This window comes from Dermacentor albipictus, chromosome 9 (genome assembly GCF_038994185.2).
Source record: "Dermacentor albipictus isolate Rhodes 1998 colony chromosome 9, USDA_Dalb.pri_finalv2, whole genome shotgun sequence".
NCBI lineage: Eukaryota > Metazoa > Arthropoda > Arachnida > Ixodida > Ixodidae > Dermacentor > Dermacentor albipictus.
In genome coordinates, this window is record NC_091829.1 from 2,939,992 (window position 1) to 2,962,910 (window position 22,919).

General features: G+C 47.8%; 1 protein-coding gene across 5 annotated transcripts in view; it reads right to left on the reverse strand.

Moving 5' to 3' along the window:
- The window catches only part of g (adaptor-related protein complex 3, delta 1 subunit-like garnet), a 354,723-nt gene that overhangs the window by 71,047 nt on the left and 260,757 nt on the right, over positions 1–22,919 (reverse strand). For 4 of the 5 annotated variants that reach the window (XM_070524729.1, XM_065441036.2, XM_070524728.1 and 1 more), the window contains one exon: positions 8,734–8,871. In XM_070524729.1, coding sequence (XP_070380830.1) covers positions 8,734–8,871 — 138 coding nt within the window. The remainder of the gene's footprint in view (positions 1–8,733; positions 8,872–22,919) is intronic. The other variant, XM_065441037.2, reaches the window with a different exon arrangement.

Genomic DNA, 22,919 nt, shown 5'->3' on the forward strand with positions numbered 1-22,919 from the left:
GACGCCCAGGGACTATTAGAGGGTTGAACCACTCCACACTCAAGCATTTCGCTTACCTGGTTTTCAATGACGCGGCGCTCCGCGGGTGATACAGAATAAGGCCTCTGGTGCAGTGGTGCACGTGTGCCGGTGTCAATCTCGTGACGTACAGTCGATGTGCGGCCTAGTGGGGTTTGTTGACAGTCGAATGTTACATTGGTATTTCTATAGAAGGCTGATAAGCTGCGAACACTGCATAGGGCTCAGGAGGGCATCTACTGAGCTATGGAAGACGTCTTGCGTAGGCTGGGAACAAGGCAAGCTAAATGTCAACGAGTTCACGTCTGAACAGGTGTTGTCAAGAGGTGTGTCAAAGATGGTTACTGAGTCGGCAGGCTGAAGACGTCCAAGGCACTCGCCACGACATAAGACAAGGGGCATGGCCTTAGCGTTGGAAACGAGCAGTCACGTGCAGCCACCGCTGACAGTTAGGACAGCGAAGGGAAGGGAAAATCGTCGGCGAACAAAAATGTCCGATGGGACAAACAGGGCAATAGTGTCAGTGGCGAAAGTAGAGCAGGCATTCGCAATCACAGAAGAGTGCGGAGGGATCGTGGTGCCTTCTGTAACGGCCAGTTTGTCACCAAAATCGTCAAGGTCATGTAAACAGGTATTGGGAAGCTGAGAAAATTCAACTTCGGCGCGAGAACAATCAATGATGGCCTGATGATCGGAAAGGAAGTCCCACCCCAAGATGATGTCGTATGAACAGATTGAGAGGACGACAAACTCGACTGTATACGTGTATCCTTGAATGACGATGCGGGCGGTACATGCGGCAACAGGGGTAATGCACTGGGAACTTGCTGTCCGGAGTGACAGCGCAGATAAGGGCGTCATTACTTTTCGAAGCATGCGGCAAAGTTCTTCGTAACTACTGAAACGGCGGCGCCTATGTCGACTAATGCCAGTGTGACGACTCCTTCTACAGATACTTCGATTATGTTAGTCGGAAGAGAGCGAGGCTTTGTGTGGTTCGACTGGAATGCAGTTCTCGCCTCTTGAACTGCGGTAGTTAGTTTTCTTGCTCCGATGGGGCTGGAAGCCGCCGCATGGGGGAAAGTGAGTGGTGACGAGGGGATGGCAAGCGACGATCACGGGCAGAAGGAATGATGTTGCTCGTAGACGGCAAATATGAGTCATCTGGTGGCGAGAAAGACGAAGCTGGCAAAGCGCAGTGTAATGTAAGTGTCGGGGATCGAAGAACGTCGAGTGAGTAGACGTTGCCTCCTCAGTTCTTCGTAGCTTTGACAAAGTTCAGCAACTTCGACCATGGTCCATGGGCTTTTCGAGAGGAGCATTTGGAATGCGTCGTCTTCGGTGCCCTTCATTACGTGACGGATCTTGTCAGACTCAGTCATCGATGGATTGATGCGCTTGCAAAGGTCTACTTGATGAAGTTTTCACCGGGTTGCTGGGAACGGCTGCTGTAATGTTTGTAGTTGGGCATGAATTAGATGGTAGCTGGCCCATGCCATCATCCAACTCATCCACGCTGAGAACGTTGTTGAAGTGAGAGACTTGTTCTCATCGAAAATGAAGAATATGGGTTTATTTACCGTATCAACATAAGGAAGTTGCAGTTCATCAGTCTAGCATGACTGCGAGAGAAAGTACAATGAGGAGCCACGCAGGAGCTCCTTAAATACACTTTGTCCTCCCTAGATCCCTAGGTGAGGGAAAACGTTCGACCACAGTTATCGTATCCGAGCGGCCTTTGAGAGTGAGGGCTTACACACACACTTCCGCACAGGTTTTACTGCCCCCACCAAGGCGAGACGGTCCTTGCAGAACTGGGTCTTGCTCTAAGGAGGCGCCTCTTAATCTCCTAGCTGACCCCCCACAGAGTGGCTGCCGTGGTTCTCCATTGTCTTGTGTCTTAAAAGGCGCGTGGGACGGTGCTGCCATATACATTCCCTCAGGAACTCCCCTGCTCCCGACAGACCAGGTCGGCGATGGCGAGTTCACTAACAATGCCTGGTTCGCCGCCCTCGTCCTGGCACTCCGGCGACGAAGAGTTGCTGACTCAGCGTATTGTCCTCCTCACAGTCAGTCGCCGCAGCAGACATCGTAACACCAAGAGGCGGTGAAATGACGCCTTGTCCTTTCAAAGCAAGTCTCCACAGTAGACCTAGTGGCGCCGTTCGGCTGGAGACTGACGGTCAGTCTCTAGAAAACGCCAACCCCACTGCTGCAGCTGGTTGGGAAAACTTTGCATGTCAGCACCTCTGCGTGCCGTTCCTAACACTGCACAAGCGCTCTTTGGCATGGAGCTTCCGTACCTCAGGGCGACTGGAGACTTGCATAATGCGCGCCTTGAAATCTGCCATGTGCTGAGCTCAGATTCGTGGTTGTGGTACCACACGCTAGCGACATCCGCAAGATATAAGTTCACGTAACTGAGCTTAGCAGCATCGTCCCATTTATTGTGGGCACCCGCCTGCTCATATATCGAGAGCGAATCTTCTACGTCGTATTCGTCGGAACCACTGAAGATGGGAGGATCGCGTTGATGCACTGAGCCAGGACAAATCAATGTTCGCGATGCCGGAGGTGTTGTGTGGCTGGCGTATACTTCAGAATACCATTTGAGAATAATGATTGTTATTCAGTTTCCGTGTCATGTTAATGCCTCAGTACTACGAACTAACATTCCAAATTTGGGATTCTGATTTCTGTGTATCCTTTACAGCAGCCCGAACAGTGGGCTAGCAGATGCCGTGGCACATGAGTTCGGATAACTTGAGGTGGTGTCGGAGAAAAAAAGGAATGCTGGAAAATAACATTTTTCCCTACTACGGAGGCAACGGTGCATCAGGCTTTGTGAGCGCACGCTCCTCCCAGACATGTGTCGCCCATGCAACGAAGGCTCATCTCTTCCTTCTTTCACCCTTCTTTCTGTGCACACCTCTTCTTTCAAGCTCTTTCTTGCAGTCATACCAGCTATGCGGGCGGAGAAATGTAACCTCTGTGATGCCACATGGTCGCCCTTTCCAGACAGTGTCATTTACACGTGTTGTAAGAGCAAAGAAAAAGAGCAACAAAAGAAAAAAATAGGGGGTTGTACAAGGCACAACGTTGGGGTTCAGTAGGGTAAAGCCCTAGGTCCTAGTCAAGTTCGCCCTTTCCAGACAGTGTCATTTACCAGTGTTTGCACTTTGGAATAGTTGAGGTATCTGCCTCAAGCAAGACAGTTGCGATGTCCAAGGAAAGAAATGTGAAAACCAAACAAACAAAAACAAGCAGTATGTTTTATAGGGGAAATGGAGCTTCTTTGTCGGTGTTTTCCTCGATGTCAGCATCTCCTTTGCATAAACCACTTTATAAACAGTGGGGCGGTCTTGTGTGGTGGCGGAATCTGGAAATACCAAAAGCATGGGCCAAGAGCCAAGAGCAACATTTTCGGGGACAGCTCATATGGTGAACATTGATAGGCTGATTGGAGAAATGTCTAATTTTGGGGCTTTTACTATAACGACCTTCTTGAATAACAAACAATTTACAATTTGCCACGATCCCCTGAAGTTTGTAATATCAAGGTTTCACTGTATTCCACACGGACTTGTGTATGTGAAAAAAATTTACCATCTTGAGCTTCCAATGCTCCATTCCAGCAACTGCTGCTACTGCATTTCACTTTGCACAAATTACATTGAATCATAAAGTAATGTGGGCACACAATGGTGATGCAAGCAGTTCCTGTGAATTTAAGATGCTTTTCTGATTAAAAAGATAACCTTACCAAATATTACTAATAACATTGCAATAACCTTACTCTTTCCAAAAGCTATTTCAAGTGCTTTCCAAAGTGTTCAATCATGATCTTTTATTTATTTACGCATACTACTGTGTCCATACAACACATAAAGTCGCTCTACAAAAAAAAAAGAAGAAAAGAAAAGAAGAAAGGCAGGAACTCCATTGGAGTTGTTTTGTACACGCAGGCCTTGTGACACTTCATGTTCATGCAGCCTGGTGTCATTACCAATACAGTCAAACCTGCTCATAACGAACTCCATAGTTCAGTGAAAAGTGGTCGTTATATCAGTAGTTCGTTACATATGGACGCACCCTTAATAATGCTCAAAAATTAACCGCACAGAAGCTGGCGTCTGCAGTTGCAATTCAGCAGCAGTTTGGTCACAAAACCAGATTTTCCGTGTCATTTTTGTTCCCAGTGCATTCCCGCATCTAGCTGCAAACATCCATTAAAAACGTCTGTCTAAAGAACGAAATTTGGCATCACATAGCTCTATCTTTCAAAACAGCTCCCAATTGTGATCACTTATCACTTCGAAATTGCAAGCGCTGCTGCCACTTTTTGTTCGACAGCTTGCGATATATTTTACTACCAGCGGGATATGACTGTATGTATTCTGCACATGAGAGCGAAGCATTCTAGTTGGCCGGAATCGAAAACTTCGGAAACTACTGCGACATGCCACCATTCTGCGACGGTCTCGGACATCATGGTCTCGGCATTAGGACTGGGCGCCAGCCACACAAGCGCCGTAAAATTATGTTATCTATGTTGCTTAGGGCGGAAAAAAAAACGGCAATGTTCGAAAGGTAAAATGTCATCGCGAACCATTATCAGCAATCACCAACGCATAAATGAAGAGCCGCTGACCCGTGATCGCCTGATAATATCATAGTAACCGCAGACTTTTTGCAACTTATGCTTGCCGGCAGCGTCCAGTGCAGCATTCTCGCCAACTCCGGCTGCATTGATACAAACGCTTGAGTGGCCGTTGTTCCCATGATGGAAAGACATAGATGGTCATTGCAAATCGTTCAAACAGGCGTAATAATGCACATGGTGCCGCACGGAAAACTGCCCAAAAATGAGGGTGACATTGTCGTGGCATCCAATATCGTACCGGCGCACGGGCCAGCGCATGCCCCGCGTCATGCCGTTTACGCTGTACATGACACTTCGCCCCGTAGGCAGTGCCTTGAAAATGTGTGACCTTCTTCGCGGCATCCAAAATCGGCGCAATGCGGTCACTTGTTTGCTCATCCCGAAGACCATATCATCGTTGGGGTTGAACTGGAGTGAGGCGCACGCTGCCATGTGCCCAGAGTGGTTACGCTTCCTTGCTTTGGCACTTCGTGTGTGCCCTCTTTTTACCATGACCAGGTACGAAGCGTTCGTTGTAGCAGTACGGTGATTTAAAAAGTGTGCATTATATCAAGAAGCAGTTTCCATAGGAAGGGTCGGAAAATAGTAAATGCACCCTTATCTGTCCTTATCAGCCTTATTGGACATCATAAAAACTTTATGAACGCTTATTGGTACCTATCAACCTTACCAGAATTGCTTCGATCATTATAAGCCATTATCGCTCTTTAGCATGTTCTCCATCCGTGTCGAACCATTATCAACCATGATGAGACTCACATAATCCATCATCACTCCTTATCAACACATTGACTGCTTATCTGTGGAGATCGGTGGCATTTCGGATGGTGAAAGAATGCCCCAACGGAAGGCGCATCCCACAACCACCGAAGCACATCGGGGATATCTCATGCATGGCATTAAATTTTTGCAAAATTGAAATTTTCCTAATGTCTACACTGCTCCAAGTCAGTTCTACATGTGGCCCTCAAATGTCTTTTATTCCACCATCACCAAAGCTTTAACGAAAGCCTTCATAGAAACTGTTCTCCTCTGACATTTGCTTTGTGTCGCCTGTACAACACATTCACATAGTTCAAATATATTCGCCTTCTGCAAGCGTGGGTGTTTAGCCTAGTTGGTAAGACACTTGGCGTCTGAGCGTAGCATCGTAGGTTCAAAACTCACCAACACCAATGATTTTTTCGTTTCAAATTGACTGTTTCTTTATACACTAATTTCTTTACAGACAGACCAACGGGCTTCCTCATTGGGTAGGCATAGAAATGCTTAGACATTTAAAATTTGCAGAAACAAACACGCTTACAGAATGTATAGTAGGCTAAAAAAGACAGCAAACTAACATGCATAAAATATAGTAAAAACATACAATATAGTACTTTAGCAGTTGCCGAGAAAAGTGATCGTGGGCAGCTTTCAAATAGATCCATCAATATTATTCTACACATAAATTGTTGACCATCCATTCTAAATGCTTCCTGTTTAAATTGGGCTTTTTCCCAACGGATCATCATCAACGAACATTTTGACATGGACTGGGCAACTTTTCTGACTGCTATCCAAAATTTATCATTTGCAATCATCAAGCAAGGTTCGTATAGGTCTCAGAGACAGAAATTCAAGGATATTCAAGACCCTGTCAAAGCTATTTAAAGAGTGTACAGTGGCATCGCATGTACCAAGTTTTTACTATAACATTTTCAAAACACTGCAGCTAAACCTAGAGAGAGCAGAGTGGGTAAAATTGGCACTTTACTTTTGTCATATTGAAATTGGACCTCTTATGCAAATAAGTACAATCGCCAACATATTTTCTTGCACGGAAGGGGCTTCAAAACTTTTTGTGTCATCACGCAACTGGAAAAATAAAATAATTTCATGATGAAAAAGGCGCTTTATTTAATTTGTGAGTCTACGACCAAAGATACGCTTTCATGCTATGTCAATGGTATCTTTACATGGACAGTACGAAATCAAGCCTGAAAAGCTTTCACGTCCACTCCGTTGCGGCGAATAATTGCTTCGCCTGCAGTAAGATGACTTTGCACCTGCCATAGGTTAACTTCAAAGATAAAGCGTGGCCACGTGAAAAAGAAAAAGCAAGCTGCCACACCCACTTCTGAAACGTGCACCTAATGCGACAGGATTTCGCAGCATCGCCAGCCTCACACGCCTGTCTCTCATCTACCTTCCTCTCTTTTGAAACATGAGTCAAACAGTGTCGACCCAGAAGGGGTGGAAGGGAGACTGGAGAAAGCGTGACAAGGTGTGACTGCGACGAAGTCATGCAGAGCAGGGTGAGGAAATGCAAGGGTTTTCAAGGGACAGAAAGAATTCCAGGGCCTTGAAACCCCTTGAAATTTCAAAGGGTTTCAAAGATTTCAAGGACTTGTGCAAACCCTGTCAAGCAGCTTGCCAACTCCACATTCCATGTCTCTGTTGAAGAGGGTAGAAATTATGTGAGGGAACTGCTGAAAGAACGCAGTTACAACGAAACCCACTATCGTATGGCTATCGAAGCATGGTCAGCCTGCGTTTGACATAACAAGGAATGGAGATTTGGTGTAAATGGAGATTTGGTGTTTGGTAGCTTTCATCAGTCAGTAGAGACAGGCATGACTGGTTAAAATACAGATTGACCAGGTCACAAGCAAGTATATGTGCATGCGTACACTAATGTATTGGCCAGGTTTTCTGGCGGCTTGTGGAATACAGTCGCCGACCGTTTATTCGGACCTCACGGGGACTGCGAAAATGTCCGAAAAAACAGGTGTCCGAAAAAGCAGATTAAGAAAAAAAAATGGAATCCTTTATTTCCACGCACTTATTCGGGCTCGGCAGCAGGCTTGAAAAAATCATGAATGCGCCGTTGCACGCTGTTCCGTTTACGTGAATCAGATATGCCTGAATCTTGGAGAGGGTCGTATGGTCACTATAGGCGGCTGAAAGCACAGTCACTGCTTGTACACGCTCCGCATGCGACGGCATCGTAGCACATGGTGCGTCATCTTTCCACTCAAGAGTCATCGTCCGGCGTTGCAGCAGAAACCTGACGAATGATCTCGCCGTCATCGAGTTCTGCGCATGTCAGTACAGCAGCGTGAGCACATGTGAAACTGCTAAATGAGACGGTGTCTGGAACCACTGCACAGGTCTTGGCAGAACATTTTCGGCGGCAGTAGCGTGCACATCGGAAGGCGACAAATCCTAGCCTCTCGGCACCCGCTTGCCGGCATTCGCCGGCGCAGTCTGCCCGGGCACTGTCGGCGCCATTAGACTAGACGCGATGTTTCCATATGCCGCGTTGGATCGCCGAAACCTCGACACAGCACACAAAGCAAACACCACTGTGCCGACACCAGTCACACAAACGAAAAAACATGGCCTGCTCGCAGCGTTGTGCGCGAAGAAACAAATCAGCTGCTGGATTGTCTTGACATGACTTACTAAGCTGAAACTGGAACTGCTGCAGAGCCACTCTATCGAACCAGGCAGAAACGATGATGATGAGCGGGGATTTTTAGTAGCGCCACTTCGTGGGGCAGCAAGGAAGCTCCTTTCAAAACAAAAATGGCGTTCAGCAAGTCGAACCATGCACCGGTCAGAGTCGGTGCATGGTGCTCTCGACCGAGTTGGCTCAAGGAGTGTCCGAAAAATTCGACGAGAGGTTGCAAGGTGTCCGAACTTTCGGCAATTGTTACACATTATGGTCTATGGGGAGAATGGAGGTGCCGCGAAGCTGACCGAATAACCGGGCATGTCCGAATTTTTGGAGTCCGGAAAATCGGTCGGCAACTGTATACTCATTGTCTAGTGAATTTCATATTTAGGACTCTACTGGCAACTGTATTGTGTGTTGTACCATGCACACTATTGAGCATGATAGTCAAAGGGGCTCTTCCTTTGTTCCAACTCCGTTTTATTCAAATAATCTTCCTATTCCTTTGGAGTTAGAATCAGCAATGTTCCACTGTAATTTCTTTCCTCTTGAATGAACATGTGGTTGCAGTCACTGACAAAGTTCCTGCACAGACCCTATGCCAAATGCTCACCTCACTCTTTGACACAGGTGCTGCCCCATTCAATTCGGCCGCACCAGAGGATGGTAGCGTTGAATCCCTCGAAGCGTCACCACCTGCCGGCCCATCTTGACCCTCTACAGGTGAAAGCCAGAAGTCCAGATCATCCTGCTGCAACAAATGGAAACACAGTTGATTATAGGCCAATAAGTATGAAAAAAAAAGGAAGAAGAAGAAGAGACATAGCACAGCACACTTGGAATATATTATTACAAAGAAAACGCACAAAAACGACCATACACAAGTGTGTGTACAAGGGCATATCTAGCACTGCCTAGAACTAACAGCCTGCACACTGTTATGCAGCAATATCTTGACTCACACTAAATTAATTCTTCCGTAACAGGAATGTTTGGCTAGCAGTGAACTCTCATCTGCTTCTTCTAATACAAAGCGCATAAATGCTCTAATTAGGCAACTAGAAAAGTGATAACAATGACATGAACTTATTCCATTTAAGCAAACAAGTTAGATTCTAGTGGCTATTGGGAATATGTCTCTTATCTAGGCTTTCAACATTATTTTAAGGCGTTTGATTCAGTCGAAACCTCAGCAGTAATGCAGGGATTACGGAATCAGGGTGTAGACGAGCCGTATGTAAAAATACTGAAAGATATCTATAGCAGCTGCAGAGCCACCATAGTCTTCCATAAAGAAAGCAACAAAATCCCAATAATGAAGGGCATCAGGGGCAGGGAGATACAATCTCTCAAATGCTATTCACAGCGTGTTTACAGGAGATATTCAGAGACCTGGATTAGGAAGAATTGGGGATAAGAGTTAATGGAGAATACCTTAGTAACTTGCGATTCGCTGATGATATTGCCTTGCTAAGTAACTCAGGGGACCAATTGCAATGCATGCTCACTGACCTGGACAGGCAAAGCAGAAGTGGGGGTCTAAAAAATGATCTGCAGAAAACTAAAGTGACGTTTAACAGTCTCGGAAAAGAACAGCAGTTTACGATAGGTAGCGAGGCACTGGATGCGGCGGCGGCGACGGCGGCGCCAGCAGCAGCAGCCTGGTTACGCCCACTGCAGGGCAAAGGCCTCTCCCATACTTCGCCAACTACCCTGGTCATGTACTAATTGTTGCCATGTTGTCCCTGCAAGCCTCTTATTCTCATCCACCCACAACACTTTCTGCTGCCCCCTGCTACGCTTCCCTTCCCTTGGAATCCAGTCTGTAACCCTTAATGACCATCAGTTATCTTCCCTCCTCATTACATGCCCTGCCCATGCCCATTTCTTTTTCTTGATTTCAACTACGATGTCATTAACTCGCATTGTTATAGCCATCATTTTTCCCTCCATAGCTTGTTGCATCGTCCTCAATTTAAGTAGAACCCTTTTCGTAAGCCTCCAGCTCTCTGCCCCGTACGTGAGTACTGGTAAGACACTGCTGTTATGCACTTTTCTCTTAAGGGATAATGGCAACCTGCTGTTCATGATCTAATCTGAGAATGCCTGCCAAACACACCCCAGCCCATTCTTATTCTTCTGATTATTTCAGTCTCACGATCTGGATCCGCGGTCACTAGCTGCCCTAAGTAGATGGATTCCCTTACTATTTCCAGTGCCTCGCTACCTATCGTAAACGGCAGTTCCAGATCATGAGACATTAAATCATGAGAAGAATAAGAATGGGTTGTGGTGCATTTGGTAGACATTCTCAGACCATGAACAGCAGGTTGCTATTATCCCTCAACAGAAAAGTATATAACAGCTGTGTCTGACCAGTACTACCTACGGGGCAGAAACCTACAGGCTTACGAAAAGGGCTCTGCTTAAATTGAGGACGACACAACGAGCTATGGAAAGAAGAATGATGGGTGTAACGTTAAGGGATAAGAAGAGAGCAGATTGGGTGAGGGAACAAACGCGAGTTAATGACATCTCAGCCGAAATCAAGAAAAAGAAATGGGCATGGGCAGGGCATGTAATGAGGAGGGAAGATAACCGTTGTCATTAAGGGTTACGGACTGGATTCCAAGGGAAGGGAAGCGTAGCAGGGGGCAGCAGAAAGTTGGGTGGGTGGATAAGATTAAGAAGTTTGCACAGAAGACATGGCCATAATTAGCACATGACTGGGGTATTTGGAGAAGTATGGCAGAAGCCTTTGCCCTGCAGGGAGCATGGCCAGGCTGATGATGATGATGACAACAGGTTAGGAACGTGCTACAAAGTCGACTAGTCCAGTTAGACATGAAGCTTGCCTTCCACATTGGCTGCCACATGCAGTATACTCCATACATTGCAGAATTACAGCGTTATTTTATATCACAGATATACAATATGTAAGCTTGTTACAATTTATGAAAATTTGAAAACCTTCAACAATTCCGAGCATCTGAAAATTATAACAGTGCTAACACATGCAATCACAAAGGAACAAGGACAAGACACAAGCGCTGTCCTTGTTCCTTTGGAATTGCATGTCCTAATCTATCCTAATCGATAAGGACATACTGGGCAACATTGACAAATTCTACAGCATTAATGAGAGGGTAGCTGTAGTCATAACCAAACTTAATAAGAGCCTATAGATTAAAGGCAGCACAAGCCTACGACCCAACCTTCAGTCACAATGATGATGAAGTACATCAATTTTATGAAGATGTTGAATTAGCTATGAGAAAAGTGCAAACACAGTATAGTGTAGTTATGGGCGACTTCAATGTAAAAGTGGGGAAAAAGCAGGCCGGTGAACAAGCAATTGGCAACTACGGCATCGATTCTAGGAATACTAGAGGAGAGATGCTGGTACAATTCGCAGAAAGGAATATGCTTTGAATAATGAATACCTTTATCAGAAAGCGTGGAAACAGAAAGTGGACCTGGAAAAGCCCTAATGGTGAAACAAGAAATGAAACTGACTTCATAGTTTCTGCTGACCCAGCATTGTGCAGGATGTAGAAGTGATAGGTAGGGTAAAGTGCAGTGATCATAGGTTAGTGACGGCTAGGATTCAAATCAATTTGAAAGAAGAAAGAACAAAATTGGTCAAGAAGAAACAGGTGAGCCTAGAGGCAGTAATGGTAAAAGCAGAAAAATTCAGGCTGGTACTTGCCAACAAATATGCAGCCTTACGACAAAGAGATGATGATGATGACATAGAGCTAATGAATGAAACTGTAACTAGGTTTACTTCAGAGGCAGCAAATGAAGCGAAAGGCAAGGCACCAAAGCAACCCATAGTCAAGCTCTCCCAAGTTACAAAGGACCTAAAAAAGAAACGACAAAATATGAAAGTGTCCAACTCGAGAGATAAGATAGAATTCGCTAAACTGTCAAAACTGATCAAGGCGAAAATAAGTGATATTCAAAACTATAACGTGAGAAAGACTAAAGAAGCCGTAAAATATGGACGCAGTCTGAAATCAGTGAGAAACTTGACACAGGACAAACCAAGATTTTATGTATGCACTAAAAGATAGGCAGGGTAATATCATCAGCAATTTCGAAGATATAGTAAAAGCAGCGGAAGAATTCTATATTGACCTGTACAGTACCCAGAAGAGTCAGGATACCTCAACTGGAAACAGTAATGAGAACAAGATACAGAAACTTCTTCTGTAACTAGCGATGACGTCAGAATGGCTTTGCAAGACATGAAACGAGAAAGGGCGGCAGGACAAGATGGAATAACAGTCGATTTATTCAAAGATGGAGGAGACATAATGCTTGGAAAACCAGCGGCTCTTTATACGAAGAATCTATCGACTGCAAGGGTCCCAGAAAACTGGAAGAATGCAAACATTATAATAATCCACAGAATGGGAGATGTTAAAGAATTGAAAAATTATACTGAAGCAGAGTTTGGATACGGGCTAATTGGTATTCCATTGTTTCAAACGTCATTTACAGCACATACACAGAGAGAGACCGACGAAGACAAGTGCTGACTTCTGTAGTCATAACAAGTTGTAGTCATGACCAAACTTATTAAGAGCCTATAAATTATAGGTAGTTAAAGGTATAATTAAAGCCTACGCCCCAACATCCAGGCACAATGACGATGAAGTACATCAGTTTTATGAAGACATTCAATTAGCTATGAGAAAAGTGCAAACTCAATATACTGTAGTAATGGGCAACTTCAGTGCAAAAGTGGGGAAAAAGCAGGCTGGTGAACAAGCAATTGGCAACTACGGCGCTGATTCTAGGAACACTAGAGGAGAGATGCTGGTAGAATTACCAGAAAGGAATAAGCTATTTCGCGCCTCTCTACAGTCTTCATTCCACTAGGGAACACGTCTTGTGAGTGAAGCCCCATTCGGTTTCGGGAGAAACTTTTCGGCTGTATCAATAATAAAAGCGGTAAAATGTACAACAGCGTCATCTATATTAAAATCGTTTATAATATCTCGTGGTAGATAGGTTGATTTTTAAAAAATTCGCCCAGACCGCCAATGCTAATTTCGATCGAGGAATTCTAACAAGCATGTGACGCACTCTCAGGGCATAATCTTCGTTGGCCCGCCAGGCTCGGTGGTCTGTCAGACTCAGTAGGCAACATTGGTCACTGCACCAATAAACACCGGCAAGCACAGCTGCTCAGCGGTCAGTCATTGTTGATCACCACCATGCTGCAGAGCGTGTGTGTAACAGAGGGTGCCTCGAGTCCTCCCTCATTCACGAACACGGGCAGATGGTGACACTGGCGACGAGTACCCACGGATTGTCCTACGCCACCGTGAGCGGCGAAACTTCACCCCCCGTTGCTGCCGCCATGCCGCTTTACGGAACGCTTGAGCCGTTCGAGGGAGATGGGTTCGCCTGGCGAGTTTACGAGAAACAAGTCCACGTGTTCTTCCGGGCTAACGACACACATGTGGCCTAGCAGCGGGACATTTTCCTAACCAGCTGCGGGACCCGTGTTTTCTGTTATTTGCTCGACCTTTTCAAGCCAGCCACACCGCATGTTAAGACGCTGGGCGAGCTGCTCGCCACACTACCCTTGCATTTCAACCCAGCACCGTCTACACTAATGGAGCGTTTCCGCTTCAACAACCGGAGCCGCCGGGAAGGAGAGACCCTCCGGCAGTTCGTTGCTGCACTATGAGGGTTAGCGAGTGGCGGCGTTTTCGGGGACCAACTGGACTCGCCGCTCCGGGACCATTTCGTCCGCGGCATCAACAACCCCGCCATGCAGACGAGACTCCTGGAGCTTCCCGATCCTTCGCTGAACGCAGCCAGTAAGGCAACACTGGCAATGGAAGCTGGCGCCAAGGACGCCGGCGAGATTGCCTGTGCGACTGACTCACCGTCGGCAAAAGCGGCAGTCAACATGTTGGCGACAAACGGCAGTACCTGCGATCGCCATGGTGGTGCCCACTCCCCCTCACAGTGCCAGTTCTCTCATTCACAATGCTTCATGTGCAGCAAAACTGGGCACCTGGCAGGGGTGTGCCGAAAGGGGACGACGAACAATGGATAGCAGCAGCCTGGTTCAAGCCCATGTACCACACAAGCCCGTGACCAGGGTAGCCGTCGCAAGGGTACGCGGCGGGGGCGTGCAGCAGCAGGCTCGAGTTCTTCTGCGGCCAGGCTCCACGTTGCGGCCGAGGACCTGCCGATTTTCGACATGTGGCACACAGGCGTTGTACCGTCGTCCGTGCCGCCGTACTTGCCGACTGTCGAAATCTGCGGGCACCCCATCTCCATGGATCTGGACACAGGGGCCAGCGTGTCAGTCATGGCCGGGAAACTGTTTAAGCGTACCTTCCCCGGCGTGTCCGCCGAGGCTTCGGACATGATGCTGTGCAGCTACTCCAGGCAGCTCTCCCAGGTCCAGGGTCACGCCCAGATCAACGTTCGCTTTTTGCTTAACCAAGAGGTGGTCACCGATGCTGCTGGGCCAAAACTGGATTTATGCACTGGGTGTTCATCTGCCAGAGTACCAGGAAGCCAGCGTGCATGTGGCGAAAGATGTCCCCAGCCTCCTGTTCGAGTTCAAGTCCCTTTTCCAGCCAGGGATGGGCACATTCGCCAGCACGACGGCTGGTATCTATGTACCTGAGGGAGTCCGGCCTCGTTTCTTTAAGCCTCGCCCACTGCCATTCACCCTGAAGGACGGAGTCACTCGGAGCTGCAACGGTTACAGCAAGAGGGCATCCTGGTGCCCGTCAAGACGTCTGAATGGGCCGCTCCCATCACACCAGCGCTCAAGCGAAATGGCAGTGTCAAGATTTGCGAGGATTTCACGGTTACCATCAATCCCGTTTATACTGTCAAGAAGTACCGTTGCCCCGGATTGAAGATCTCTGGTCAGCATTGTCCAGTGGACAGAAGTTTACCAAGCTCGACCTCAGAGATGCTTACCAGCAGCTGGTGCTCCAGGATGCCTCCCAGAAGTATGTCTCAATATCGACAACTTTGGGGCTCTTCCAGTACAAGCGCTTACCATTTGGCGTGGCCTCAGCCTCGGCAATATTTCAGAGCAGAGGGAGATGGACAACCTTTTCAGGGGCATGAGGCACGGGGCGGTGTACTTGGATGACATCGTGGTTACTGGCAGCGGCTATGGGGACCACCCGCAGAACCTGCTCATTCTGGCACGACTGTAGGACGCCGATGTCAAGCTAAAGCTGGAAAAGTGCACTTTCCTGGCCCCCAAGGTTGACTACTTGGGACATGTCATTTCCCAGGCTGGCCTAGGCCCGGCTCCCTGCAAAGTTGATGCAGTGCTCAAGGCACCTAAACACCAGAACAAGGAGCTTAAGTGCTACCTCGGCCTAATCAACTTCTACAGGAGATTTCTGCCGAACCTGTCGTAGCGTCTACAGCCACTCCATCTTCTGCTTCGAGATGATTGGTCAGCGATGGGTCTGCAAGAAGGAGCAGGATTGGGCGTTCCAGCACAGCAAGGAGCTAATCACCAAGGCTCCAGTGCTGGTATACTTTGATCCTGCCAAGCCTGTTGTCCTGACCGTAGATGCGTTGCCGTACGGCGTGGGAGCCGTCCTGGCGCACCGGGACAAGGATGGCCAGGAACACTCTGTGTCGTTTCTTTCTTGTCAGCTTCATGCTGCAGAGCAACGCTACAGCCAGCTGGAAAAGGAAGGCCTGGCCCTCATGTTCAGTGTCGAATACTTCTGCCAGTATCTCTGGGGCCGGAAGTTCGAGATGGTCACAAAGCACAAGCCGCTGTTGGGACTGCTGGGCAGTTCCCGTGCAGGCATCACCTCGAGTGGTACACTGGGCCTTGAGGCTGGCAACTTAGTTACCGGCTGGTTTACCGTCCGGGAAAAGACCTGGGACCTGCTGATGCCCTGAGCTGCCTGCCCCTGCCAGAGGTGCCTGATGCTGTTCTGGAACCGAACCTGCTGAAGTATTTATGCTGGTGGAGCACACGTACCCGGAGCTGCTCTCCAGATCTGCAGTATCGCAAGCGACCAGCCAGGACCCAGTCCTGTCTCAGGTGGTCAAGGTGGTGTCCCGTTGGGAGGAATTGGTTCAGCAGGCCACTAGGCCACTGAGCTGAGCTTGCAGCACGGCTGCCTACTGTGGGGTTCCAGGGTGGTGATCCCACAAAGTATCCGGTCCAGGGTCCTGCAGTTTCTGATGGTGGCCCGGTCCCATGTTTGGTGGTCTGGCCTGGACCAGGACATCACTCACGTGGTGCAGAGCTGCCAAATCTGCCAGGAACATTAGTGGGCCTCACAACATGTGGAAATCAACCCCTCGCCGTTCCCACAGACCCTGGTCCCGCCTGTATGTGGATTTTGGGGGGCCCTTCAAGAACCATTACTTCCTGGTGGTGGTGGACGCCTTTTCGAAGTGGGTAGAGGTTTTACCTGTCACCACTCCATCAGCAGGCGGGACCATTGCAGCGCTACAACAGGTGTTCGCTGCCCATCATCATCATCATCATCAGCCTGGTCGCGCCCACTGCAGGGCAAAGGCCTCTCCCATGCTTCTCCAACAACCCCGGTCATGTACTAATTGTGGCCATGCCGTGCTTGCAAACTTCTTAATCTCATCCGCCCACCTAACTTTCTGCCGGCCCCTGCTACGCTTCCCTTCCCTTGGGATCCAGTCCGTAACCCTTAATGACCATCGGTTATCTTCCCTCCTCATTACATGTCCTGCGGATGCCCATTTCTTTTTCTTGATTTCAACTAAGATGTCATTAACTCGCGTTTGTTCCCTCACCCAATCTGCTCTTTTCTTATCCCTTAACGTTACACCTATCATTCTTCTTTCCACAGCTCGTTGTGTCGTCCTCAATTTTAGTAGAACCCTTTTCGTAAGCCTCCAGGTTTCTGCCCCGTAGGTGAGTACTGGTAAGACACAGCTATTATATACTTTTCTCTTGAGGGATAATGGCAACCTGCTGTTCATGATTTGGGAATGCCTGCCAAACGCACCCCAGCCCATTCTTATTCTTCTGATTATTTCAGCCTCATGATCCGGATCCGCAGTCACTACCTGTCCTAAGTATATGTATTCCGTTACCACTTCCAGTGCCTCGCTGCCTATTGTAAATTGCTGTTCTCTCCCGAGACTGTTAAGCATTACTTTAGTTTTCTGCAGATTAATTTTTAGACCCACTCTTCTGCTTTCCCTCTCCAGGTCAGTGAGCATGCATTACAATTGGTCCCCTGAGTTACTAAGCAAGGCAATATCATCAGCGAATCGCAGGTTACTAAGGTATTCTCCATTAACTTTTATCCCCAATTCTTCCCAATCCAGGTCTCTGAATACCTCCTGTAAGCACGCTGTGAATAGCATTGGAGATATCGTATCTCCCTGCCTGACGCCTTTCTTTATTGGGATTTTGTTGCTTGCTTTATGGAGGACTACGGTGGCTGTGGAGCCGCTATAGATATCTTCCAGTATTTTTACATATGGCTCATCTACACCCTGATTCCGTAATGCCTCCATGACTGCTGAGGTTTCGACTGAATCAAACGCTTTCTCGTAATCAATGAAAGCTATATATAAGGGTTGGTTATATTCTGCACATTTCTCTATCACTTGATTGATAGTGTGAATATGATCTATTGTTGAGTAGCCTTTACGGAATCCTGCCTGGTCCTTTGGTTGACAGAAGTCTAAGGTGTTCCTGATTCTATTTGCAATTAGCGTAGTAAATAGTTTGTAGGCAACGGACAGTAAGCTGATCGGTCTATAATTTTTCAAGTCTTTGGCGTCCCCTTTCTTATGGATTAAGATTATGTTAGCGTTCTTCCATGATTTCGGTACGCTCGAGGTCATGAGGCATTGCGTATACAGGGTGGCCAGTTTCTCTAGAACAATCTGTCCACCATCCTTCAACAAATCTGGTGTTACCTGATCCTCCCCAGCTGCCTTCCCCCTTTGCATATCTCCTAAGGTTTTCTTTACTTCTTCCGGCGTTATCTTCGGGATTTCGAATTCCTCTAGACTATTTTCTCTTCCATTATTGTCGTGGGTGCCACTGGTACTGTATAAATCTCTATAGAACTCCTCAGCCACTTGAACTATCTCATCCATATTAGTAATGATATTGCCGGATTTGTCTCTTAACGCATACATCTGATTCTTGCCAATTCCTAGTTTCTTCTTCACTGTTTTTAGGCTTCCTCCGTTCCTGAGAGCATGTTCAATTCTATCCATATTATACTTCCTTAAGTCAGCTGTCTTACGCTTGTTGATTAACTTCGAAAGTTCTGCCAGTTCTATTCTAGCTGTAGGGTTAGATGCTTTCATACATTGGCGTTTCTTGATCAGATCTTTCATCTCCTGCGATAGTTTGCTGGTATCCTGCCTAACGGAGTTACCACCGACTTCCATTGCACACTCCTTAATGATGCCCACAAGATTGTCGTTCATTGCTTCAACACTAAGGTCCTCTTCCTGAGTTAAAGCTGAATACCTGTTCTATAGCTTGATCTGGAATTCCTCTATTTTCCCTCTTACCGCTAACTCATTAATCGGCTTCTTATGTACCAGTTTCTTCCGTTCCCTCCTCAGGTCTAGGCTAATTCGAGTTCTTACCATCCTGTGGTCACTGCAGCGCACCTTGCCGAGAACGTCCACATCTTGTATGATGCCAGGGTTAGCGCAGAGTATGAAGTCTATTTCATTTCTAGTTTCGCCGTTCGGGCTCCTCCACGTCCACTTTCGGCTATCCCGCTTGCGGAAGAAGGTATTCATTATCCTCATATTATTCTGTTCCACAAACTCTACTAATAACTCTCCCCTGCTATTCCTAGTGCCTATTCCATATTCGCCCACTGCCTTGTCTCCAGCCTGCTTCTTGCCTACCTTAGCATTAAAGTCGCCCATTAGTATAGTGTATTTAGTATTCACTCTACCCATCGCCGATTCCACGTCTTCATAGAAGCTTTCGACTTCCTGGTCATCATGATTGGATGTAGGGGCGTAGACCTGTACAATCTTCATTTTGTACCTCTTTTTAAGTTTCACAACAAGACCTGCCACCCTCTCGTTAATGCTATAGAATTCCTGTATGTTAGCAGCTATATTCTTATTAACCAGGAATCCGACTCCCAGTTCTCTTCTCTCCGCTAAGCCCCGGTAGCACAGGACGTGCCCGCTATTTAGCACTGTATATGCTTCTTTTGGCCTCCTAACTTCACTGAGCCCTATTATATCCCATTTACTGCCCTCTTCTAATTCCTCCAATAGCACTGCTAGACTTGCCTCACTAGATAACGTTCTAGCGTTAAACGTTGCCAGGTTCATATTCCAATGGCGGCCTGTTCGCTGCCCAGGGGTTGCCGAAAGTCATTGTGTCCGACAATGGTTTTGCTTTCACCAGCACAAAGTACCTGGCCTGGCTGACAAAGAACGGAATTTATTTATTTATTTATTCATACTGTGGATCCCATCAGGAATCTGCCGGATGATGGTTCCGCCGTACCACCGTGCTGCAAACAGTGCAGCTGAGCGGATGGTGCAAACCATGAAGGACAAGCTCAAGAAGAGCCAGAGTGGGTATTTCCGGGCTATTGTTCCAGTATCGGACCACGCCCCACAATGTCACTGGCCATGCCCCCTGTGAGCTTCTGCTGGGTCGCATGGTCAACACACCCTTGGACGTCTTGCAACCGGGCGTCCTACCCACAGTACTCCTGAAGCATCTGAAGAAGAAGTTGGATGCTAACAGAGGGTGCCGTCCCGGGCCTTTGTTGGAGTTGGGAGCTCCAGTTTTCGCCAGGAACTTCCGTACTGGCCCACCCTGGTCCGCCGGACAGGTGGTGTCTCCTGCGAGTGCCTTATCGCTGCTCATCTGCATGCCAGACGGGACCACGTGGCACAGACACGCTGACCATGTTAGGCCTCACCTCGGGACCTGGCCAGCACCCTCGACTGTGACTTCAGAGTTCCGGCCCCCAGGAGGACGAGCGGCAACACCAGTCGCTTCCAGCAGAGCAGCGCCCACCTCAGAGGTGGCAAGCGTTGCCAATGGTGCGGCGCCCATCAGGCCGGTGTTGAACCCAGCATCACTCGCAAGGCCGACCACTGCGGACCCTCCAAATGGAGCAAAGCTGTCTCAGGCAGCACCCGGCGTATTCACACTCGTCCCGTCAACACTGGTGCTCAGGCGGAGTACTCGACCGCAGGGGCCGCCGGATTGTTACTCGCCCGGATAGCAGGCACCATCGACGTGGCTGGGACGGCGGCAGAGCCTTATGCTCTGAACTTGGACATTTGTTTCTTTCAGTTAACAAACTGGGGGTAAGGGGGTGTAACAAGCATGTGACCCCCCTCAGGGCATAATCTTCATTGGCCAGCCAGGCTCAGTAGGCAACGTTGGTCACTGCACCAATAAACACCGGCGAGCATCACCACCACGCTGTGGAGTCTCTGTCTAATGGAGGGTGCCTCGAGCCTTCCCTTGTTCACGAACCCGGGCGGATCATGACAGAATATGGGGAGGGTTTTTATGCTAAGTTATCAGATTTAAAGTTACAGCAAAGTGGTCACTTGCCTAAAGTTTATTGATGTTCCATTTCAGGTGAGGCAGAAAAGAAGAGCCAATTGCTAGATCTATCGATGAATAACTTGAGTTGGATGCAGTAATAGGTGGGCCCCATCATATTAAACAGGTAGGCACAAGAGGTGAGAAGAAAATGTTTGATGAATCGACCTCTCACGTTGCATCACGAGTTTCCCCACATTATGTTGTGGGCATTAAAATCACCCATCCCATGAGTATGTAGCGGTCCTGAAGCTGATCAATGAAGTTAAAGAAATCTCTTTTTCTGAGATGATAATTAAGGGCATGTATACAGAACACACAGAAACCAGTTTATTAAAAAGGATTGCCTGAACTGACACCGCCTTGAGGGGCTTCTGAAGGGCGACGTGTTGGCAAGCTACAGCCTTGTCGGTAACTATTGCTAGACCGCTGGAGGCGTTAGCCTCATCGTGGTCTTTTAGAAGAAAAAGGTGTAGTTGCAAAGAAAGTTTTTGTAGGTTTCAGATGTGCCTCTTGAACACACAGCAACTTTGGATTATGTTTGTGTAGGAGTTCTCTAATATCGTCAAGGTTATGAAGAAGTCCTCCAACATTCCATTGTAGTATTTGTGTCTCCATTAGAATAAATGTGTTTTGTGCTGTCACTGCTGCGTATTTAAGACACAAAGACTAGCTAACAGGCCCTTTCCAGGCATCGTGATGTGAGTTGTCTTTTTTGGAGTGATTGCGAGAGTCTCGCCGCTCCTTAGGCGCTGGCGGCACCATCTGGCTGGTTGCTGTGTCCATCGCCTCACAAGAGGCGCTGGACATGTGCTCTTCCAAGCGCTGTGTTTGATGTGAAGGCCTTGGCATGTTGGACAAGACCTTAGAGGCCACCTGCTCGGAGTTCGATGGCCACTTTTGCTGGGGTGGCGAAGCAGCGCTAGCTGCAACTACCAATGGAGCAGTGGCTGGTTGGCTTCACTGCTGGCTCAGTGCATGTGGGCTGGACAGACATTGGAAGCCATTGTGGTGCTGCCCCTTGAATGCACTACATCGGCAAAACTCTTCTTTGGCAGGTAGGTTACCCACCTGCGAGCTTCTTTGAATGTAATATTCCCTCTTGTTTTTGTCGTCACAATTTCTTTTTCTTTTTTCCAGGATGGACATGACCATGTGTATGCAGCTTGCTCTCCATCACAGTTTACACAGTGGAGAGAGTTCTCGCAAGTTTTAGAGGTGTGTCGATGGGCACTGCATTTCGCAGAAGTTTGGCAGCCTTGGCAACTCTGTGAACTGTGGCCGAAATGCTGGAATTTGGAACATCGGAGGGGATTTGGCATGTATGACCTAACGCGAAGCTTGATGTACCCGGCCTCGATAGGCTTGGGTACGACACTTGAGCCCAAGGTGACTATCAGGTGCTTAGTCTGGATTTCTTTGCCGTCCTGCCTCATCTTAATTCTTTTGGCATTGATAACACTCTGGTCACTGAAGCCCTCCAAGAGTTCAACCTCAGTCAGCTCGACCAAATCATTGTCCAAGACAATGCCGCGGGTAGTGTTCATATTGCGGTGTGGGGTTACTGTCAATTGAACGTCCCCGAATGACACAAGATTGGGCAACTTTTCGTACTGTTTCTGATCATGGAGCCCCAAGAGGAGATTACCACTTGCCATCCTTGATGCCTTTAGCCTGGTTCAAGAGCCTCAGTTAGAGACTTGGAAACTAGAAATGGGGATGATTGTTCGTACTTGTTTATCTGATTTTTCTGAGTGAATGACGTGGAATTGTGGAAAGTTGGGTCTTTGACGTCCAAAGAACTGGAATACATCTTCAGTGCGCCCTCTTTTCCGAGGGCGATCGGGGGGGGGGGGGGGGGGGGGAAGAAGGAACTAGCCATAGATCAATGTGTAGTTTTTGGCAGTAACACCAGCCACCCACCGTGGAGCCCTACAAGGGGACACTGCAGGGACTGTAAAAACAGGTGCTGCAAACGCCAGCTGTACGTCATCACTATAACCAAATGTGAAATAACCTAGGTTGGCCATTCACACAAGGTTAACCCTTGCTGCCTGGAAAAATTGGAAGAAAAGGGAAGCCAGGAAAGATGGAAAGTGAGAGAAAGACGAAGGTTGGAGGGAGAGAGAGACAGGAAAAGGCAACTACGGATTTCTCTCTGGTGGGTCAGTCTCCGGTTGTCGTCTACGTGAAGCAGAGGCCAAAGAGGGGTGTTGCTGCCGCCA